Source organism: Pseudorca crassidens, chromosome 12, assembly GCF_039906515.1.
Source record: "Pseudorca crassidens isolate mPseCra1 chromosome 12, mPseCra1.hap1, whole genome shotgun sequence".
Lineage (NCBI taxonomy): Eukaryota > Metazoa > Chordata > Mammalia > Artiodactyla > Delphinidae > Pseudorca > Pseudorca crassidens.
The window spans coordinates 62,180,296-62,199,767 of NC_090307.1; the positions used below are offsets into that span (position 1 = coordinate 62,180,296).

Here is a 19,472-nt window from a genome sequence, read left to right on the forward strand (position 1 = left end):
TATTTCTCTCAGCTTTCTTTGTAATAGAAAAAACAAAACAGGAAAAGATTGTCAAGAAATATAGGATTTGGTAAATTATGGTAAATCCAATGAAGAAATATGATCTTTTACCCTTAAAAATAACAATTGTAGAGGAATAAACTGTATGGAAATATGTTCACAGTATACAAAGTAAAAATGTAGGTTATGAAATAATATGTACTGTTTGCATTATGTCATATTCTTTATATTTGTATGCATATGCACACAGGACATACATTAACACACATACAGAAAGATAAGATTGTTTAAATATAGAGACTGTTTCATTGTAGAACTAAGGCTAAACCTAGTGGGTTTATTAAAGGTCCTGAACAAAAATGTAAATATTATAAGCCCTGACTTAGGTGAAAAATAAAAGAATAGGGAGTGGGGAATAAGGAGAAAATGCTAAGAGTGCTACTCAACTCATCATCTCTCATAGCAAGGGATTAACTGAAATTGTCTGAAACTGAAATATGTTTTTAATCTTTAAAACTTTTAATCTTTCATTTAAAATTTTACCTATATGTTTATATATGTGTATGTTTATACTTTAGTATATGGTATCTCTTATAGAGAAGAGCAATTCCTTTAGTTTATTTTCTTTTTATGTTGGGTTAAACTAAAGTTAATCTTTCAGATTTTTATTTAAATATAGCACATATGTATGATATTTTCTTATTCTTACATAAGTTGATTTCTCTCTCTCTCTCTCTCTCTCTCTCCTAGTTCCTCTGTCTTTATATACATTTAGAAGGATGCTTGGCATGATGCTCATGAGATGTTAACATTTTGTTTCCAGGATTTGGAATGATTTGTTACATTCTTCTTTGTATTCTTTATATGCCTTGAATTTTTAAAATAATAAACATACATTATTTTTATAAAACACGGTCATTATTTTTTTTTAAGACATTCATATTGTCCAAGGAAGATTCAGTGGTCCTCAAAATCAGCAGTAATGCCATCAACCGGCTAAGTCATTCCTAGTCTTCGTTTTGAGATACCCTAGTGTGTCTTAAACTTTCCAAATTCTCAATTATTTACTGTTTATTAATTTTTTAAAAGATAACACTTTTTAGAAAAGAAATTCAGATAAAGTTTTGAGGAAAATTACAGCATAATTCAAAGTCATGCCAGTGAGTTCTTATAGCTGTATCATAATACTGTTCATTTCAGCAAATCTCCAGTATATCTACTTATATCATTCCAGTATCAATCCCACATTGTCCTATCCTATTAGAGAATTCCTATAAATTTTGTCCCATGAAATGTTGAGGCCAATCTGTACAATGACTCATTGAACCTATGGAAGCAACTACTTCTTATCTAGAAGACAAATTATTTCTTACAGCTACTGCATCAGCTTGCTTTATCACCTACTTTTAGCTTTTACTTTTAATCTTTCCTGGTCTAGAATCCTGACCAGATAAGTTATTGTAGTTATAACAGAGGGAAATCATAGCATAGTGTTTATCATCAGAAGTTTTGGAGTCTGACAGACCATTGTTGAGTCCTTGCTCAGCCACCTACTAGCCCTGGCCAAATTAGTTGAGTTCCTTGTAAGTCCCAATTTTCTCATCTATAAAAGTGCATATAATACCAACTTCAGAAAATTGTGACCTCTAAGTGACATATCATGTAAAATCAGTTTACGATACATTAATTAAAACAGAAAACTAATACTGGCTTAAATGGAGATTTTTTTCATCTAATGCGGTAAGACCAGGCATAGGCAGTCCAGAGTTGGTATAGCAGTTCAATAACACCGTCAGGGACTGAGCTGTTTTCATCTTTCTGCTCTGCTACCCTTAGCTCATACGTAGCCTTTGTCCTTAAGCATTTTGCCTTATAGTCACAGGATATATCCTTCCTGGGCAGAAAAGAGGAGAGGAAGGACCAAAGACAGAGGTATCTTTCTCCCAGAGAGACTTTTGCCTTTTTACTCATGAAACAACCTCCCTAGAAACTTTTGCCTGCACCTCAACTGGTTAGGCTCCCCTAGTTGCTGGGGAGTCTGAAAAGTCAAATATTTTTGAGCTGGACATATTGTCACCCTGATCAAAATTGGAGTATGCCTAGTAAGGGGAGAATGAATATTGAGTAGGCACCTTATAATACTGTTACTGTATATAAAATTTTTGACATAGTAATTAATAACTGATAACTGCTATTATCTTTAAGTTATTAATGTTTCTACCTAAGGGAACTTTTTTCCTACACTATCCGTCATAAAATCGTACTTACTTTCTTTCCAAGACTAATGGCATCCAAAGGATGCCATGACAATCCCTTAACTTGAAAGTACTGAGCAGTTATCTTGAGGCTACACATGAGTGAATCTCTTCTTAGCCTCCAAAGTAAATTTTCAATTATTTTGTTGTGAGTAATGCCATAGAGCGTCTTTGCAGATTGTATTTTTATTATACTCTGAATTTTTTCTGTCTTATTCATTCCCAAGAGTAGGTTTACAGGGTTAAAAGGGTAAAACATTTCTATAACGTTTCTTCAAAATAGCTATACATACTTATAAAGGCTCCAGCAGTATATTTATGTTCTTTAATCTCAAATAACATCATGGCACTTGTTTTTCTTTAGGTTTGATAGCTCTAAGTATCTATAGGGATAAACCAGTAGTACTTCATTTTAGTTTGCATGTTTAGATAAGTAAAAAAAAATACAACATTCTTTACTTTTTAAAAAATACTTGTTTCTTCTTAATAGGCATTATTTATTTCCTTACTGATTTTTTTTCTTGTGGCATTAAGTAATATGTAAATAAATGTGGTAGGAGAAAATGTAAAGAGACACAATATGATCTGTTCCCAAAGTCCGTGGTCGCAGTTGTAGAGTATGTTCAAATGTTTTGAACTAAATCTCTGCCAGCCAGCCGTAGAAGGCCTACTTTCCCGAGGCTTTGGATGCCATTAAAGGATTTACCCTATTTAATGACACAAGCAAATTTGGAGAGGAAAACTTTTTTAAAAAAAGAAAACACATGTAATTTTTCTGGTAACTGTGTTAAAGTAGCAGATAAAATTAGTGCTTTGCTTAATAAGGATAGTCCTCTTTTGGTGCTCTTCGTGGTGATTATTTATTATAGATTTACTCTGTCCCTTTCCCTGATATTTTATTATAAAAATTTTCAGACGTAGTGCACACTCTTAAAATCATACGTGATATTTTTCTTATTCTCTTGCAATCCAGAACAGAATATTAACTTAAAAAGATGGCTTGTACAACAAGGATTTACTTTATAGTACAGGAACTATATTCAATATCTTATAATAACCTATAATGGAAATAATCTGAAAAATACATATATATATAATGAATCACTTTTCTGTATACCTGAAACCAACACAGTATTGTAAATCAACTATACTTCAGTTGAAAGCAAAAAAGATGGCTTTTAAAATATAGGTATTGCTTGTCTTGCCTTGCTGCAAAGAACATATCAGGGAGAGAGAATTGCTCTGCTTAGCACTCAGTGTTTTACAAAAACCTCATAGGTAACAATAGTCTCATTATGGTCTAGTCTCAGTATAGCACTGAAGGAAGAAGTAGTTGAGTAAAAGGACAGGATATGGAAGCTTTTAATTTTCTAGCTCCTTAATTAAATCTTTATAAGAATATACATGCAAACGCCCCCAAAATAAACTTACTTATTTGAGTAAAAGCCAAAAGGGTGTGTGGAGTCTGGATGGATTAATTACTTCCAAAGGAAGGTTTGGAGAAACTACTTCCTTATATTAATGAATATAATTGAAAGTTTATTTTATCCACTATTCTTTCATCTGTCACAGTCATATGATCTGCTTTCAGTAATCCATTTAATTCGATTTGTTGGTGCAACTTATTAGTTGCCCCTTTTTCTTTGCTTTGCAACCTATGGAGTCCTTTTAAAATTTTTGCTTATCTTTAAATGAAATGACAAATATTCTTCATAGAATTCTTCTAGTTGCTAACTTAATGGGTTAAATTTTGAAATATAAGTGTTTATTATTGAAAGGCTTGTAATTCAGTCCATTTACCCACTTGCTCTAGAATTGGTCTAAATATTATTAACGATTTCCCCTTTGATTGAGTAAGCCTTCTCATAACTAAACTTTTAGGCTTATCTCTAAATTTTTCAAATACTGTGTTTAGGAGTTACTTGTTCTCTAAATTGGTTTTTTTTCCAACACTTTTGTTTCCTTACACCTAACAACTCATGAATAATGTCTATAATGATCATCCTGGAAAGAAGACCATAAGCCAATAAATTGAGAATGTGAAGATCAGAATAACATTATGTTGAGTTAAAACAGCATATTGTTTGTAAGTAAAATTATTTGCTCTGGCCATACTGCCAGAAGTCAGTTCTCTACTTTATTGAGTTGTTAGGCAGCATTCCATATTCTTAGCTGATAAACTTTGTTTTGATTTAGGCTACTTTCTTTCTAAGATGTCTTTTGTAGTGGTCAGTAATAATTCATGTTATTTGAAATGTTTATGAATTATAGAAAGGTCCGTGGTCTAGAATGATACTGTAGTCCGAAATGTTCTATTGTCTTCTGAATAGTTTTGGCACTCATAGAACAAAAAGAATGATGCAAGTCCACTATTCAAGTTTTCTAAAGACAAATTCTAAACAGAAAAACGTGATAAGAGTACTGCCTCTTTTATCATTATTCAGAGATTGAAAAAATATATCCTCAAAAGAGATGATATGTTTTAATAAGCAGCCTCAGTAATAACTATTATTGCAAACTACGTGGTTGACTTTTTCAACTTTAAGATCAAAGAAACTGAAATCTTAGGTATTGGCCAAATATGTGTTTGAAATGTACTTTTGGCTTTACCTTAAAAATTATCTTTTGGAAAAACAATGATACATCATTGTGGTCTTTTGAAAAATGTTGGTTTGTTGAATTCTGCATTTCCCTTCGTATGCTTTTTTCTTTTCTCCTGTCTCTTCTTATTCTGTAGATTCAGATCCAGGACATACAAGTGAAAATTGGGGGGAGAGACTTATGTCTTCTTACAGGACATACTCAGGTAATTAGATTATCAGGGGCTCCTGTTTAGCCAGTGGTTTCTGTCACATTTATAATTAACTATTGTACTATAAGTAACTTATTTTCAAACCAGTATATAGGTATCTGTGGTTGAATAAGTGAACTATATGAGTGACACAAGATTTTCCAGTCTTCATTTGAGATCTCCAGTGCATCATGTCCAAGACATACTCTGTGTGAACGTTACAAGCAGGACTCCTGCACACAGCCACTCAGGTGTGCAATGCAACCTGGGGGCACCATTCATGTAGAAAAGTGTGAAAGTCACCGCCTTGGAGTTGTGCGGTGCAGCAACGCCTGTGGGAAGGTGCCCAGGGTCCTTAGTGTCTTAGCTGTATGCCCGTCACACAGTATTACCATGTGTAGTGATTTTGATAGACAGTGTCATCTTACTCTTCAAACATGCAGTGTTTTTTTAAAAACACATCTAAAAATTTTCAGTTGACCTCTTTAGTGTATTGACTTTGCTGCCCCTGTTGAATTTAAAAGTAGATTAAAACACCAGGTTTCCTGGAGAAATGCCATTAAAGAGTAAATGTATCCCCTAGTATGTGAAAACTAAATTAGTTAAGTGTTTTGATTATCTTTTTTTTTAGTTTTTAATGAGCTTACATTCTTATGTCTGAACTTTTTAAATGTAAAATATTGTTCAGTCCCTGAATGTCCAGTTTTTACCATATGACATTTAACTCTAAAAGCTGAAATAAAATTTCTGTTTCTGATATACCTTGTATTCATTTAAAAAATTTGTGGGGTTGGTATAGAACCAAATAATTATTCTTAAAATTATGCTGAAAGCTGTTAATTGAGCTGATGAGTCAGTAATACTTAGTTATCAAAATTTTGGGGTGGGAGGCAAGTTTACAATCTGCCTTAAATTGAACAGACCTACACTTTCTGTGGAGTTAGGTGTACTTTTCTAAAGTGGGGCTCCTAAGTACCAAGGTGCACCTAAAAGAGCTGTATGTAATGAAGCCATCCATGGTCTGAGGATCTCTGCTGGAAATCAGAAGATATAAGCACCACCCTGTCAAAGAGTGTGTAGATACTTCACAACCAGAGAGTAATTGGCAACGTTTTTCCTCAGAATTGAAGTATATATACATTCTAAATCTGATTGATTTAATTACGTTCATCTGTATTTGAATCGTAGGTTCCATTCTTTCATGCCTTGTACAGTGACTGCTTTGTGGGAAAATGTCGTATTTAGTTTTTGAGACACTAATAGGCTTATGAGCTAGTTCCCCAAGAAAAACAGTTTTGTCTCTTCTCCTTAATATACTTAATTGGGATGTGACAATGTTGAGCTTTCTGTTTATTCTGACAAGACCTGGAAAGAAAGCACTGATTTTCAGGATTATAAGACTGAGACATCTCTATAATTCTAAAGATCCTCTGAACCGTGAAATAAAGAATATTGGATTGTTGAAAAGTCCATATCTGTTTTTCTTTAGTCTTAAGTGAATCACCTGGATTTTTCTTTAAAAATCTCTTAAGGTGGCTGAGTGGAATTGCAAATCTATTAGTATAGATTGAGTATATGTGTCAGTATTCCTGTGTTTAAATTTTAAAATTCTGATCTGTCATTCAAACAAATAAGTACGTATTTCAGATACTGAAATTTGAAAAAGTACCTAACTTTTTCTAATATTATCGTATATGATCGTTTTTTACTTATGACAGGTCAGAGGAAACAAGTTCTTCACAGGATAGATCCCAGATAGTCAGATTTGAATGCTTTCAACTCACACTTTGGGACATACTAATCTAAGATTTATGATTTTGAAGAATGGTGTATAGTTATCTCTAACCTAGCTATCTTGCACCAGCTCCTGTTCAGTTACCTTCTTTTCCAGTCTCATGTAAAGCATGAACTCAGACAAATGGCTAAGGTAACTCAGAAAAAATAGAGTTCATATTGAATGCTAGTATCTAATTTGAATTTTTGCTTGAATATTTGGAGTATATCCAATTTGTTTGTTCTTTTCCAAAATGTAGTAATTATATGTTTGCTCATTTGGCAGCCTGGAATTTTAATAATGAATTCATAAGTGTCTCACTTTCTTCTGTAAACTGCGTGTATATCACTTTAGAGCATATTCTTTTTTTTAGGAGGTCATTACAGGTGTAGAGGAACACAACTGATTTTTGCTTTTAATCTTAATCTCACTGAATTTCCTTTTTTTTTTTTTTTTTTTTAATTTTTTGGCTGCTCCTGCGCAGCATGCAGGATCTTAGTTCTCTGACCAGGTATCCAACCTGCACCCCCTGCAGTGGAAGTGCAGAGTCTTAACCACTGGACCGCCAGGGAAGTCCTAGAGCATATTCTTCTTAAAAGATTGTATTAAAATCCAGTTAATATCAAAAATCAATAGTTTTGCAAATGAGAAAATAAAAGACAAAATTTTTCCAAAATTTTAGGAAGTATTTTAAGGATAGATACTGTGTATTTTTAATTTTACTTCTTCCAGTTACTGAACTACTTTTTTTCCTTAAAACAACTTTTCTACTTTCTTTAAAATTTTCACACTGTTAAATATTTTAATTTTGGATGAGAAGTACATTCATTATATTTAAAGATTTGTTATTCAGTTGGAAAACTATTAAAATAACAATTGTGGTTTCTCATTAAATCAGAGAACCAAAGCATACAGAATGTTATTAGGAGAAAGTATATGTTTCAGAAAAAAACAGCCTTCTCCAAAAGACATATTTAGGGCTTTATAATACATTTAGTACATTGGGTGAAACACTGTGCTGAAACTGGCTTTATACTAATTGGATCATTAATGACAATGAAATGAGAAATAAGAAAATAATCTATTAGAACTATTAATAAAAGCTGACATTAAAAATCTTGAAATTCTTTGTTTCTGTTATGTAAAATTTTGCAAATATCAACAAAACGGACGTTTTAGGAGCTGTTGAATTTTGAGTGATTTGTGGGCAGCAGAGTTTAAACATTAGGACCTCTATAATTTTTCTAGGTCATTAGGATGCCAGTTTATCCTAATTAACTAAGTGGTACACTGCAAGTTTTATGTCTTAAATTATAGTACGGTAATATTTAAATAATAACAAATTTTATTAGTTTCTTGAAAATTTTACCAGATCAATAAATGCTTATCTCCTGGAGTAGTCTAGCTGCTGGCCACATCTGCCTGAGAAAAACCACAATATTGACTACCAAGCCTTCTCTTCTTCCACTCAGTTTTGCTGTTTTACATTTACTTAAAATTTTTACTAATTTATTTAATTTTGTAGCCCCTCTTTATACCACAAACCTGGATCAGTAGATCCCAGATATTGGTACAGGGTTTCCCAAGAAATAAATGCCTAGACAGTTAATAGGCAGCTCATCTCACAGGGCCACTTGAATTAATTCCCAGAAAAGTCCTAAAGGAAGGAAGGAAGGAACAGACACCTGTATTGCTTTGACCTATGGAATCCAGTTCCATCTGAATTTTCTGTCACTTAATGGGGAATGCTGGCTCCATTGCCAGAGATTTGCCAAATAGCTAAATCTGAGAGCTGACTTTATGATGGATCAAATCTCTTTGAAAAATCTTAGACATTTTTGAATCTTTTCAGGATCTCTATTAACCATCCCCGGCCCCTTACCGCACACATGTAGAATCTTTAATTTGCTCAGTTTTAGCTTTGATTAATACTGTTCCATGTTCAGCTGTCCTATGACTGAAATAAAGTGATTTGGCGTTTTTTTTTCAATAATTACTCCGTGTGATGTGCTTTGTGTTAAACACCTCCTTAGAAGATTGTACAGATTATTAGTGGAATTAGGGAGGTAATATGAAGGAACGTTGCTATATAAACTTATCAATAATAGAATAAAATTATAATGAATGAAAGAGGCATTTCAAAGATGTAAAACTAAGGAATGTTTGAAGTGTTATTTAATAGAACAAATCATTAAAAATTTTACTAGTACTAAATTTCCGAATGTTATTAATTTTCTGAAAATTACACAAGACTATTTTTTTTCAAAGCATTCAGGAAGAAAATTGCTTATATAATAAAGGCCTAGTGCCCTTTTGTCTGCCTATTGCAAGTTCCTCTGTGACCCTTGTTTCTCATAAACATGTATCATCTATTTTTAAGAAGTCTCCTTATGTTTTACTTTTGAGTGCTTACATTTGTTTCAGATTCTTACATATTTATTAATAATTCCAGAGAAAGAAGGTCCAGAAAAGAAGAAAACAAAAAAGGAAGCTGGAAATAAGAAGTCCACTCCAGTTAGCATTCTTTTTGGTTATCCACTCTCAGAGCGAAAGCAGATGGCACTTCTTATGCAGATGACAGCAAGAGACAACAGTCCAGGTGACACTTACCATCATCGAGTTCTTGTGTGTTCATAGTTTTCCTCACACTGTAGCTTTGTCTTGACAATTTTTTTTTTATAATGACTGTCTTTGGACTTATTTTTACTTTATTTATTTATTTATTTTTGGCTGTGTTGGGTCTTCATTGCTGTGTGCAGTCTTTCTCTAGTTGCAGCGAGTGGAGGCTGCTCTTTGTTGTGATGTGCGGCCTTCTCATTGTGGTGGCTTATCTTGCTGCAGAGCACAGATTCTACGCACGCGGGCTTCAGTAGTTGTGGCTCACGGGCTCTAGAGTGCAGGCTCAGTAGTTGTGGCACATGGGCTTAGTTGCTCCACGGCATGTGGGATCTTCCCCAACCAGGGATCGAACCCATGTCCCCTGCATTGGCAGGCGGATTCTTAACCACTGCGCCACCAGGGAAGTCCTTGACAATAATTTTTAACTACTTTAAATGTTTATCCTTTCTTGGATTTAATCAGTTTCTTATAACATAAGTTTGCAATTTTACATTTATTTGTGTGACAATTGTTTATGCCTGTATCATCCACTAGATGAAAAGCTATACATGGGCAGGGACCTTTGCACTTAGTGGACATTCAGTGAATATTTGTCAACTAAAATGAGTACAGTTGACACCTGAACAACAGAGGTTTGAACTGAGTGGGTCCACATATATGCAGATTTTTTTCAATAGTAAATACTGTACTACTGCACAATCCGTGGTTGGTTGAATTTGCACATGCAGAACCGTGGATATGGAGGGCCCAACTGTAGGTTGCACACGGATTTTCAAATGTGAGGAGGGTGGGTGCCCCTAATCCCCGAGTTGTTCTGGGGTCAGCTGTAATTTAGAATTGGGTCAGTCAACATGAGAAATCTGTTGCAGAACTGTGTGTGCTTTTACCTTACTGCAGACATTTTTACCCCAGTTTCTGTAAAGCTACTTCTGGGTTTATAGCTTACTTTTCAGTTCATTAGCACACTGCTGTAAGCTGGTAATCTTATCACATACTTTTAGAAGAGTGTAATTCATGTTTTAGTGTTTAAGATCTGCTAAAATTTATTTTAAAAGGAAGAATATCTGCAGTATACTCTGTAAATTTGTTTCATATTTCATTTCACACTTCCAGTTAAGGTGTTGTGCTACTTGTGTGTGTGTGTTTATTCAAGTAGTTTGCCCTCCAGAAATGATTAACGATGGCTCCCCAGCAGGATGACAACGAAGAAGGAACAAACCAACTTGCTAACTTATTAAAAGGGGTTTAAAAAGTAGATAAAGCCCAGACAGCTGGACTGAGATAGTTATTACTACTGAGCATTGAATTTAGCTATGCATTCTGGTAGCTCACAACACAAAAATTTTAAGTTGTATAGTTCTCATTGACCAATACAAGAAGAAAGTAAATCATTTTTCTCTAGAGAAAAAAAATTTGTTTTGGCTCTGACTTCAAGGCGTCTTTTTATATAAGACTTTGGGTAACATAACAGTCTGTTGAAATGCATTGAAAAAGACACAGTTTTTCTAGTGAACTTTTCCAGTGTTAGCTCTTTTTTTAAAAAGTGGAACAACTTGGTAAAATTCTTAGAGTTTCTATATATCATAGTTTCATTAAACATGAGTGTATCTATATCTTTCACTAATAAAAACACGTTAGGGCTTTCTGCTTTTTTAAGTAGGGCATATTGTTTTGGTTATTCTTCTGCCTTTCCACCCACAACTGGGGAAAGAGTGTGGCCAAATTAAAGTTGTTTACAGTGTTAAACTTTAAATGTTTCTGTAAAATGTTGACTTTGAGTTGGACTTAATAGTTAGATGGGAAGACTTATTTTTTAAAACTGTTTTTTTAATACTATGAACCTCTATCCATAGAGTAAATTAAAGAATTAATACAGTAAGGCAAAAAAGCTAAAGCCTCCCTCATTTCCAATGATCTCCCCCCTTGAGAGGCGAGCACTATTAACAGTTTATTTTCTAGAAAATTTCTAGATATAAACATGCAAACATATATCTTTTGTTGCTGTTCATTTTTAAATATAAATAAGATTAATACTATAATACTGTTCTGCAGTTGGTTCTTTTCATTTAAAGGGTACATCAGTCATCTTTATTAATATATGTAGAACTAGAGTGGAGAGCTTTTGAAATAACCTGTTTGCCATCTTATAGATATGCTTGGAATTTAGGGTTCATTGTTTTATCCATTACATAATTCGTTTTCCATGTTTTAGTTTATTCTGATTGCCATTATGGATAGTACTACTGTTATTTTGTCTGTGTGTATATTATTTTGGAATGGCTAAGAAAATTTTATATGAATTAATTCCTTTCAAGTTGTTTGAATTTAAAAATGTCCTTTTGTTTTTAAGAAGTTCAACCACTAATTTTCTAAATAAATAACTTGACTATAAATATTATAATAAGAATCATGTATTCGTTCAACAAATATTGCATGAGTACACTGTGTACCAAGAAGTCTTCTAAGCAGCCGAGATACAGTGATGATTAGACAAGGTTCATGCTCTTCTGGAGTATACATTATAGAAATCCATAGATAGGAAACTGTTACTAACTGAATGTACTTTAAAATCCAAAAGGTAAATTTTAAACTTTTTCTTATTGAGAAAAGGATGATAATGCTTCAGTGCTCTAATCATGTCAGTTTGCAGGGAAATTATTATATGATATCAGAAAATGATTTTCCATAGACTTTTTTTCTCTTAGAGCTGTTGTTTCTTTTAAATAGTTGTAAATTTTCAGAGTTAATTATTAACACTGTACATATGTCTTGAATCCTTAATTGATTAAGAAACTAGTTTTTTGTTTTGTTTTTTTTCCCAGTTCTGAAATGGGGAGTAGAGGACTTTGGGTGTCATCCAGTTTAACTTTCTTGTTTTTGAGAAAGAAACTGGAACAAAAATCAAAAGATAGGAATCAAAGCAAAGCACTTTTTTTCCCCTCTTTTATCACCCACTTTTTAAAGGCCTTTTTCTAGACTGTCCTTATTTCTCATAGATATTAAGCTTCATTTCATACTAAAATCATCTATGACCTTGATTTGCACCTAATAACAGAATAGAACTCCAGTAGTTTGAGTCAGAGGTGTAAACTCTAGCCTTCAATGTCATTTCATCTAGTTCTTGAAATAGTATCATAACATGCCATGAAGAACATGTTTTTTTGCAGTTTATCAAATTATTCATTAAGCAAACACTTTCAGGGTGCATACTTGATATTTTATTATCATTTTAAACCAATTCTATAAATTGACAGAATGAAACATTTTTTTCTTAATTGGCTCCTGCAATATTTGATAACCCTAAAGGAAGATCTACTACATGTAATTGGGTCAAATTATTAGTGTATCATCCAAGTCAAGTTTCAGGTTGTTTGGGTGAGAAGATATTCCCCATTAGCACGTTACCTATAAAAACCTTTAAATGAATATACAAAATATTTAGTCTAGAACTTTTGTTAACTTTTCTCTTTCTTATAGATTCCACACCAAATCATCCATCACAAACAACACCAGCCCAAAAGAAAACTCCCAGTTCTTCATCTCGACAGAAAGATAAAGTTAATAAAAGAAATGAACGTGGTGAAACTCCTTTACACATGGCAGCTATTCGAGGAGATGTAAAACAGGTCAAAGAATTAATAAGTTTAGGGGCAAATGTGAATGTGAAAGATTTTGCAGGTAAGACTTGTAGTTAAAGACGAATACTCAGGAACTAAAATTCTGAGTTTATCATCTAAACAGATGCTGGTTACAATTTAATCTATACTCTTCATTCCTCTTTCTGAAATGAAAGAGTTCTAAAAGTATAATTTAATATAAAACTATTTTGGAGTGTATACCTAAAACCCTGATCTCTGCTACAATTCATTGTCAGTAATTACTCAAATACTTAAATATTAAATGTGCATTTTATTTGGCATATTACCATGTAATTTTTTATCCAATTTAGGTTCTAGGTGAACCACAGTTAAATAATGTTTAGACCGTTTATTAGCTTGAGCACAAGGACTGTAGGAGAGTGGCAGTGTTGTTTCACACAGTAAAAGTATTGGGGAACAATGTAGAAATTCCCTTTAGTTTCACATACTACAGTACCCTACCCTCCCATCCCCCAGGTTCTTTCTTTTTCACAGAACTGTGGTTAACAATTTGGAGGCTGTCCTTTCTGTGCACTTGCAGGATCATATATACAATGAACATTTAGTTATATAGAGACTTTTTTTAAAAAATCAAATCACTCTATCTGTGTCAGCCTGTAGTTCTGCAATCTCTCCTTTTTACTAGTGTCGTACAGATATTTCTGTCGGTACATGTAGGTGGTTCTACTTCATTCATTTCAACAGCCACATAATAGTGTATAGAATAGATTCCGTGGACAGTACTTCAGTAACCCTCTTGTAGAAATATATTTGTGTATAGTTATGGAAGGACGATATTTCAGTAGAAAGGAAACTGCTAAATCAGAGGAGACGCATATTTAAAATTTTTTGAAAATCAGGCAAATGACCCTCCAAAAAATCTTTTATCAATTTACACTCCCATCAAGAGTATATGAAAGAGCCTTGGGTGGGGGGAAGAGATAAATTAGGAGTTTGGGATTAACATATACACATTACTATATATAAAATAGGTAAACAACAAGGACCTACTGTATAGCACAGGAAACTATATTCAATATCTTGTAATATTGAAAGACCCTAACAAGCTTATTTTGCCTTTTTCTACTTTTTCCATAGTTGAGATGATTGTTCTAAATTATAGCAAGTTATTGGATAAGCTTAAATGTTTAGTACTTTTGTCAAATAATTTAGTCCCAATGGAAATAATATGATTGTGGATGAACCTTCTGTAAAATTGGCGGTTTTCTTAGGTACTGATTTTCAGTAACTTGTTCATCACTCCTTTTTCCTTCTGTACTGTGTGCATGTAGAATCAGTATGTCACACATGGTTATGTATCTAAAAAGCATATGTGTTGAATTAGTAGAAGTGAACCATATGTTCAATTAATATTGTAACTTTAGGTTGGACACCACTGCATGAAGCTTGCAATGTTGGATATTATGATGTTGCTAAGATACTTATAGCAGCTGGAGCAGATGTTAACACACAAGGATTGGATGACGACACTCCACTCCATGATTCTGCTAGTAGTGGGCATAGAGATGTGAGTATGATGGAAGGAGCAGTAATATACGTCTTCAAAATATAAATTTAATCCAGTCATTTAATTCGTTTCTTAGTCATACGATCTTATGTCATATTTCACTCATTGCATGATCAGCTCATCTATATTGTATTTTTTCTACCTTCTAATTGCTAATTCCTATCATAGATTTAGCATTTTCTTTTCATAAAACCTATTTAACTTGGTAATTAAACAACTTGGCAAATATTTAGTTAAAAGGCCATTCTACTGTCAGATAATTAGATGCAGCGGTTAAAGCAGATTGTACTTAAAATAAAATTTTACATTGTCATGATGCCTTTTTTTAAGACTTATTAATGATTCCTCTATATATAACATCTGTTGCTGAATTTTAGCTGACATTATTATTCAGATGCTTATGTATATAAGAAGACATGATTTAAACAAACATGATTATATATGCTTGCAAATTTAATGGCATGTTTAATTTGTTTTGATGTAATATTATGAACCATGCTGGGTTTTAAATTCCATTTTCATTTTCAATCTCTGGCATGCTGACGTCAAAGCCTAACCAGTCTTTGTTGTAATGTAGCTTATGTTTTAATTGTGCTTAATGCTTAGCTCCATTACTATAACCTGCTTATAGCCAGAGCAGATCAACCTGGGGCACTATTAGCAATGGTTCTAAAGTAGGATTTTGTTTATCACATAAGTAGTTTTTCTCTTTCACTTAATTTTAACTTCTATCAAAGAATACTTGTACATAGTTTAGAAAGTTGAAAAGTACTACTTAGCTTATAAAGATAACTACCTGCTCCCTCCCATCCCTCCGCACTTCCCAGTACCTTTAGCCAAAAGCAGCTCTTGTAGGTGTTTCTTCTAGTAGTTATCTCTTTATTTCTAACAAGATGGAAGCTATTTTGCTTTTTATTTTTTTTAGTCACTAGTTATTGACCCCCTGCAAAGGGTTTTAATATATATTGCTGCTCAGAGACGCACAAATTTAATATAATTGTATTTTCTCTTGGATTTTTGTTTATTACCTTGGTTACTACACTGCCTTGTTCTGATTTTTCTTATTTAGTTTTCCATGTATCTATTTCTGTACTTCCTTACTCTCTCTGACATAACTCTAAAATGCCCCTGAATAAGGTCAAACACATTGATCAGTTTATTATGTTTGAGAATATCCTTGTATACAAGATATCTTGTATCCTGCTTTAATTGGGACTAGCTTCTCTCTAGATCTGTTGCATAGATGCTGTCTAGGGATTTGTTTTTGCCATTAATTTCATGTCAGATTCTCAGTCTCTTCATGAGATTTCCAGTCTCTGGCAGGAGTGGTTGTGAACCACATTACATTAACTTCTCACAGCAATATTTGTGTGTTTTCATTATGGGATAAGAAGTGTTGTAAATGCTTTCTTTATACGTATTAATTTAAAAAAAATATTTATTTATTTATGTTGGCTGTGCTGGGTCTTAGTTGCGGCACGCAGGATCTTTGTTGCAGCATGGGAGATCTTCGTTGTGGCATGTGGACTTCTTAGTTGTGACATGCAGACTCTTAGTTGCAGCATGCGGGCTTCTTAGTTGCGGCATGTGGGCTTCTTAGTTGTGGCATGCATGCAGGATCTAGTTCCCCCACCAGGGATCGAACCCAGGCCCCCTACACTGGGAGCACAGAGTCTTACCCACTGGACCACCAGGGAAGTCCCAGTATTATTTTAATCATCGCAGTAAATGAATAACCTTCTGGTGTTTCTTGTTGAAACTGTATGACCCATTGCATTCCAGTACCCTCAGCTTCTCCCAGAACATGGAGAAACAAAGACACAGGAGACACAAAGACAAAGACGCACTGGTCTAAGATACTCCCAAGTTTATTAAACTGATATGAGTTCAAATTAAGGGACTAAAAAGGATAAATATCAGTGTTTTTTTAAGACAAAGTGAGGTAATAATTCATTAATCTGGAAGAGTTGTTATTCAGTACACTGTCTCTCCTCTCTAGTGAATAACGTAAAAGGATTTTGGTCATCTCATACGTTTGTGCTGGAAAAGTCCCTTTTTTTTCTCTTGTTAGCAGCAAACATTCTCTGCCTTATTTTCTTTTTTGACACAAAAATTTCAGTGTCGTGGTGCCTGTTTTTTAAAAGCCACTTTAGTTGAGAAAAAAAATGGAATTTGGAGTGAAGATAGATACGAATTCAATTCTGGCCTGGCCAGTTTCCCAAATGAGTGATCTCAAACAAGTTACTTTTTTCCTCTCAACTTCCATTTTCTCATCTTTAAATCACATAATAAATAATACCTGTCTAAAAGGGATATTTTGAAGGAAAAAAACGACACTGTGCACATAAACATACCTTGAAATCTAAAATGTTATAGAAATGTCAGAGGTCAAAGATTAAAAGGCAACTTTTATATTGCTCTTTTTCAAATATACTGAGATATTTCGGAAATTAAAGATGCCATTTTTCTCATTTAAATCTTTCTATAAGGTATTTTTCATAATTCTCAAGTTATAATTTTGAAGAAAAATGTAGCCTGTAACATTATTTTTCCTAAACTGATCCTTGCTTACCATCGTTCCAGTCTTTTTTGCTCCCTTGACAATTCATACATACCTATGTGATAGCACTTACTATATGATTTTTTACTCATGTGCATGTCTGTTTTCTTCATTGAATTTTGAGTCCCATGCATACCTGATTTATGTTCTGGCTGTGCTATTTTAAATACTGTACTTACTGCCTTTTTTTTTAAAAGCATTATTGATAGTTTATCAAGCATGAATAGTTTTTCTTTAAATGTTGCATAAAAAGATTTCCTGATTTCTAAATGTAATGTTAAAGAACTGTGCCTTATGAGTAAGACATGTTTCTATGAATACAAGTTTCTAAATATGCACATTGCTGCAAAATATTTCCAGAAGCTGACCTTTGAGCTCATGTACTTACAAAGACGCAAACACTATTTCCAGTCTCCTTCCAGAAGGAGACTGACATGCTATTTTCAAGAGATCTTTGCTTTTCCTCCTACCAACATGCCTAGGATAGTAGGAGTCACAATTCAGAGCTGTTGAGGGTTATTTTCTCCTTGTTCTTTTACTTGTCCCCAAGGAGGAGGAGGGAAATGAGATATACCAAAACCCATTGGTATATATTTGTACCATATATTATGAGTCTCCTCCAAAGAATTAGATTTCTTTCACTCAGTAACACTCATGACAACTTCAGCCATCCATAAAACATTTCTGAGGTAGGAGAAAAAGTTCTGTTCTAAATTGTTTCGAGTAAGAGAGGATTAACATAACTTACTAAGAACCTAATCTTTGGCTTACCTTTCACAAATGTATATTACTTCATAATATACATTCTTATAATAGCCCTATTCTTAGTTCTATTTTAGATACTACCTATGTTTATTTTCTTCTTGTCTCATCATTTTTACTTACTTCTGATTTGCTGTCTATGTTTTGGGGGTTTTTTTTAAAATTTTTTTATTTATTTATTTTGACTGTGCCAGGTCTTAGTTGAGGCACGCAGGATCTTCATTGCGGCATGTTTAGTTGCGGCATGTGGGATCTTTAGTTGTGGCATGAGGACTTAGTTGAGGCATATGAACTCGTAGTTGTGGCATGCATGTGAGGTCTAGTTCCCTGACCAGGGATTGAACCCAGACCCCCTGCACTGGGAGCACGGAGTCTTACCCACTGGACCACGAGGGAAGTCCTCCTGCCTGCTCGTTTTAAGCAACTTTAAGTTACTTTAAATTCTTTTTAGAATAAATAATTTTTTGCATATGAGAATGATCTGTAAAGTATTGGTTATTTAGGTTAGGGTTATTGTAGCATGTTTGAATGAACGAACTGTCTAATCATAGTCAGGAATAAATTTTTTTAATATTTATTTATTTTTGGCTGCATCGGGTCTTAGTTGCAGCACACGGGATCTTTCATTGTGGCGCGTGGGCTCCTCTCTAGTTGTGGCATGCGGGCTCAGTAGTTGCGGCACACGGGCTCTCTAGTTGTGGCATGTGGGCTCCAGAGCATATGGGCTCTGTTGCAGCATGCAGGCTTAGTTGCCCTGTGGCATATGGGATCTTAGTTCCCCGACCAGGGATTGAACCCTCGCCCCCTGCATTGGAAGGCGGATTCTTAACCTTCTTAACTGGACCACCAGGGAAGTCCCAGGAATAAATTTTTTTTTTATTATTTCCTGACAGGTATAGAAAGCGTTCAGTAGTATCAAGATCCTTCTGTTTTCTCATTCTAAGACTCTAACCGAAGGAAATAAGCCTAAAAATGGGGGAAAAATTTTCAACTTATAAAGGTGTTCACTATAGCATTATTTATAATAACTAAAAGTTTTTAACTTCAGTTACCTTCTCAAACCCCTAAAAGGGGAGATTTTAAAGGACACAGTCCCACAAGGACAAAGAACAGAAGAAACAAGAAAACCAGTATTTTGGGAGATAGAAATTTGAGGAATGAGTGGTGACTACATAGAACAGGATTTGGCAAACTTTCTGTAGAGGGCCAGATAGTAAATATTGTGGGCTTTGCAACCACATGCCACCTCCACTGACCCTCCTCCCTTCTCCCTCTCTCTCTGCTTCTGTTTCCTCCTATGTATTTCTCCTTTATCAATTCTTTTTAAAGTATTTTGTAAGAATATAAAAACTATTCTTAGTCAGCAGGCCAGATCTGGCCTACAGACCAAATTTACCAGCTCCTGATTTTAAAAATCCAAGAAAATTGAAACCAAAGCCATTTCAACACAGAATCCCAGAAAAACTGAGGCTCAGCAATTGATGGCTGGGTTCATCTGGAGGTGCCCATTGAATAAAACTGAAAATAAGAGGATTGAATCAAACT

The 19,472-nt window shown here is 33.9% G+C and overlaps 1 protein-coding gene across 4 annotated transcripts in view; it reads left to right on the plus strand.

Annotated features, from left to right (window-relative positions):
* The window catches only part of ANKRD12 (ankyrin repeat domain 12), a 114,718-nt gene that overhangs the window by 45,549 nt on the left and 49,697 nt on the right, over nucleotides 1-19,472 (plus strand). For 3 of the 4 annotated variants that reach the window (XR_010933137.1, XM_067699692.1, XM_067699691.1), the window contains exons 4-7: nucleotides 4,993-5,061; nucleotides 9,273-9,419; nucleotides 12,917-13,117; nucleotides 14,463-14,605. Coding sequence is in view for 3 of the 4 variants with exons in the window: in XM_067699692.1 (XP_067555793.1) it covers nucleotides 4,993-5,061; nucleotides 9,273-9,419; nucleotides 12,917-13,117; nucleotides 14,463-14,605 (560 nt within the window). In the remaining variant the exon portion in view is untranslated. The remainder of the gene's footprint in view (nucleotides 1-4,992; nucleotides 5,062-9,272; nucleotides 9,420-12,916; nucleotides 13,118-14,462; nucleotides 14,606-19,472) is intronic. The other variant, XM_067699693.1, reaches the window with a different exon arrangement.